Source organism: Petaurus breviceps, unplaced genomic scaffold (genome assembly GCF_028583685.1).
Source record: "Petaurus breviceps papuanus isolate PSGF00001 unplaced genomic scaffold, PetGlider_PUasm1.0 90925, whole genome shotgun sequence".
Lineage (NCBI taxonomy): Eukaryota > Metazoa > Chordata > Mammalia > Diprotodontia > Petauridae > Petaurus > Petaurus breviceps.
The window spans coordinates 11796503-11800083 of NW_027187380.1; the positions used below are offsets into that span (position 1 = coordinate 11796503).

Below are 3581 nucleotides of genomic sequence, written 5' to 3' on the forward strand. Positions count from 1 at the left end.
GTGTGTGTGTGTGTGTGTGTGTGTGTGTGTGTGTGTGTGTGTGTGTGCGCGCTACAGCATTCATTTACTAAACAAGTACTATATGCAGGTAGTTATGACCAGAGAGCTGCCCCAATATCAAATTCCTCTTCCAACGCACCTGGGCTATGAGACCCTGGACAAGTTGCTTCGTGTCTATCTCAGTTCTCTGAGCATCTCTGTGAGGGAGTTTCCTCACCAGACCTCCTCCTTATCCTATGAGTGAAGAAGCAATGAGCTAGGGGCTGGGGATACAAAGATGACATAGTGTCTGCCCTCAGGAAGCTTACCTTCAAGTGGTGAAATAGAACATGTACACAAATAAATACACTGTAAAATGGGCTAGGGACAAAGGAGAGATTCTTGGAAGTCTGAGGAAGGAGAGAGCCCTTCTCCCTGAGATGGCACTTTTCAGTCTTAACATCTGAAGATTTCCCTTCTCTGGGAGATTCAGAGGACATAGGATTGTAACATTAGAGCTGGAAGGAGTCTTAAAGATCGTCTAGTCCGACACCCTCCATTCATCAACAAGCATTTATTAAGTTCTTCCTGTGAACCAGGCAGGACAGCAAGGTGGCAGAGTGGCAAAGGCCAGGCCTGGGGTCAGGACTATCTGGGTTCAAATTTGGCCTTACATACTTGCTAGCTTATACACTTTCTAGCTATATGTATACATATATACATATACACATATATACAGCTATATACATGTACACATATATACAGATATATATACATATATACACACATACATATATAAGGGGTTTTTGGCAAAGGTACTGGAATGGTTTACCATTTCCTTTTCCAGATCATTTTACAGATGAGGAAACTGAGGCAAACAGGGTTAAATGACTTGCCCAGGGTCACACAAGTGTATGAGGTCAGATTTTAACTTATGAAGATAAGTCCTTCTGACTCCAGGCCTGTCAGTCTATCCACTGCACTACTTAGCTGCCCATATACAGAATTTGATGGAAGGTAATCTCATGGGGGAAGATGCTAGCAACTTGGGGTATAGAGAAAGACCTCTTGGTCTACATCTTAAGGAACTCAATATAAAAATGAGTAAATTGGGATCCCCTTTGGGGTCCAATATGGGCAGAAGTGGCATTTAAGCATATAACTGGACCCAGATCCATCACTTTGTGCTGTGCACAAGGCCTCTTTCACATCTGCTCCAAGGAGATTTCCCATCTAGGGCCACCTCTTCCTCATCCATTCCAGGAGTGGAGGTCTCTGGCCAGAATGCCTAGGTTAAGAGAGGGTTTTTCAGCAGTGCTGAATGCCTTAATTGATCCCCTCTACCTGAGGTCTAGCACCTTGCCCTTTTTTTTTTTTTTGGAGGGGGGAAGGCAGGGTAATTGGGGTTAAGTGACTTGCCCAAGGTCACATGGCTAGTAAGTAGTAAGTGTCTAAGGCTAGATTTAAACTCAGGTCCTGGTCCTCCTGACTCCAGGGCCAGTGCTCTGCGCCACTCTATGCTCACTGCGCCACCTAGCTGCCCCAGCACCTTGTCTTCTGAAGATCCAAAAACAGGTCTAGAGAATAATCAGAACAGATATTTGTTTATTTAAAAGTTTGCAAAGCATTATATTTTTTTGAGCAACACAACAGTCCTGTAAGGTAGATAGCCATCAGTCAGTGAGTTAACAAGCCTTTGTTAAGTGCTTCCTAATACCAGGAACTTACAAAGAAAAGCAAAAGATAGTCTCTGTCCTCAAGCTCTAATGGGAGACACAACAAGCAAACAACTGCTTACAAACTAGGTGTACACAGAATAAATAGGAAATAATCAAGGCATTAGAATTAAGTGAGATTAGGAAAGGCTTCCTGTAGAAAGTGGCATTTTAGTTAGGACTTGAAGGAGATCTGCAAGTATTATTATCCCTATTTTACAGACAAGGATACTGAGGATTAGTGATGTAAAATAACTTCCCCAGATAAACCAGATTCAGGTCTTTGTGACTGCTTGTGTAGGTAGCACTCTGTCCACAAGTTGTCTTTAAAAGCCCCTGGCAGTGGGCACCAAGGTGCTGGCATGCACTGACGTTGGTGGCGGCAGTCAGGGACAGGGTGGTAGGCTGGGGAAAGATAGCCTGTTTACAAAAAGGAGGACCCACAGGACAGGACAAACAGTGAACAGAACCAAGCCGTCCAGTACCAAGAGGAGACAGGTCGGGACCTAAAGGAAGCTGAGATGCTGCTAAAGGACCTATTCCTGGATATGGACAAAGCCAAGAGACTGAAGCATCCACAAGCGGCTGAGATTGAGAAAGAGTGAGTGAGCCAGGGCCAAGGTCCATGGGGGAGTGAGGCTCTGGCCCTGAGAAAGGGAAAAAGTTGGGGTTGGTGGGAGGCGTTGATCCTTGCAATCCTTATGGTTAATGAGGGGAGCCAGGTAGAAGTCGAGGTGATGTCCCTCTGCCTGTACTGACTATGCCCACCTCCTCCATTGGCAGCATCAAGCAACTACATGAACGAGTGACCCAGGAATGTGCTGAGTACCGCGAACTCTATGAAAAGATTGTGCTTCCATCTGACATTACACCAAAAGTTGACTGGGCTCGGGTGCTGGAGCAGAAACAGGTAAGGGTTGTCCTCCTCTACCTCAAGCCCTAGCACCCTGAGGCCTGAGCACCTCCACCTTCCTGATTCCTCTGTATCTCCGGTGTGCGCTGGGTACACAGGAAGCCAGGTAGTGAAGTATATAGGCTGCTGGACTTGGAGTCAAGAAGGCCTGAATTCAAATCCTACTTCAGATACTTACTGGGCAAGTCATTTAACCGGTATGCCTCAGTTTCCTCTTCTGTAAAATATGGGTAATAAAACACCTATTTCATGTGAATCAAAAGAAATAGTATATGTAGAGTGTTTTACCAGATGTAAAGTGCTTTAGAAATGCTAGCTATTATTAGGAATCATGCAGTGTATCCATCACCTGGACACAGTCTTTGCACTGAATATTTATTGAGCACTTACTTTTCAACAGTTTAACAAACATTCATTAATTAATTGTTTATTATTCATGAGTAATTATCAGTTATTTGTTTCTTAATTATTTATTAATCTCACTTTGCTAGGAAGTGCTATCTGTTCTGGATACTGAAAAAAAGTGAAACAGTCCCTGTCCTCAGGGAGCTTACTTTCTAAAGGGAGGAAAGGGATGGATGGGATAAAACACTTCTACAAGTAAGTCTACTACACAGTAAATTGAGGAAGAAAAGAACACTGATAATTAGGGGTGAATCAAGGAAAACTTCAAAGAGGGGGAGGCCTTTTTGTTCAGTCATTTCAGTCTTGTCTGACTCTCCATGACCCAGTTTGGGGTTTTCTTGGCAAAAATATTGGAGTGGTTTGACATTTCCTCCTCCAACTCATTTTACAGATGATGAAACTGAGGTAATTATGGTTAAGTGACTCACCCAGGGTCACACAGCTAGTAAGTGTCTGAGACCAGATTAGAAATCAGGAAGATGAGTTTTCCTGACTTTAGGCCTGGTACTCTATCCAGAGTACCACCTAGCTGCCCTGGTGGACTCTAAGGAAGCTAAAGATTCTAAGAG

At 43.9% G+C, this 3581-nt stretch overlaps 1 protein-coding gene across 2 annotated transcripts in view; it reads left to right on the forward strand.

Moving 5' to 3' along the window:
• Positions 1–3581, forward strand: part of EVPL (envoplakin) — a 40273-nt gene that overhangs the window by 4362 nt on the left and 32330 nt on the right. For both annotated transcript variants that reach the window (XM_069076333.1, XM_069076334.1), the window contains exons 3-4: positions 2141–2295; positions 2478–2604. In XM_069076333.1, coding sequence (XP_068932434.1) covers positions 2141–2295; positions 2478–2604 — 282 coding nt within the window. The remainder of the gene's footprint in view (positions 1–2140; positions 2296–2477; positions 2605–3581) is intronic.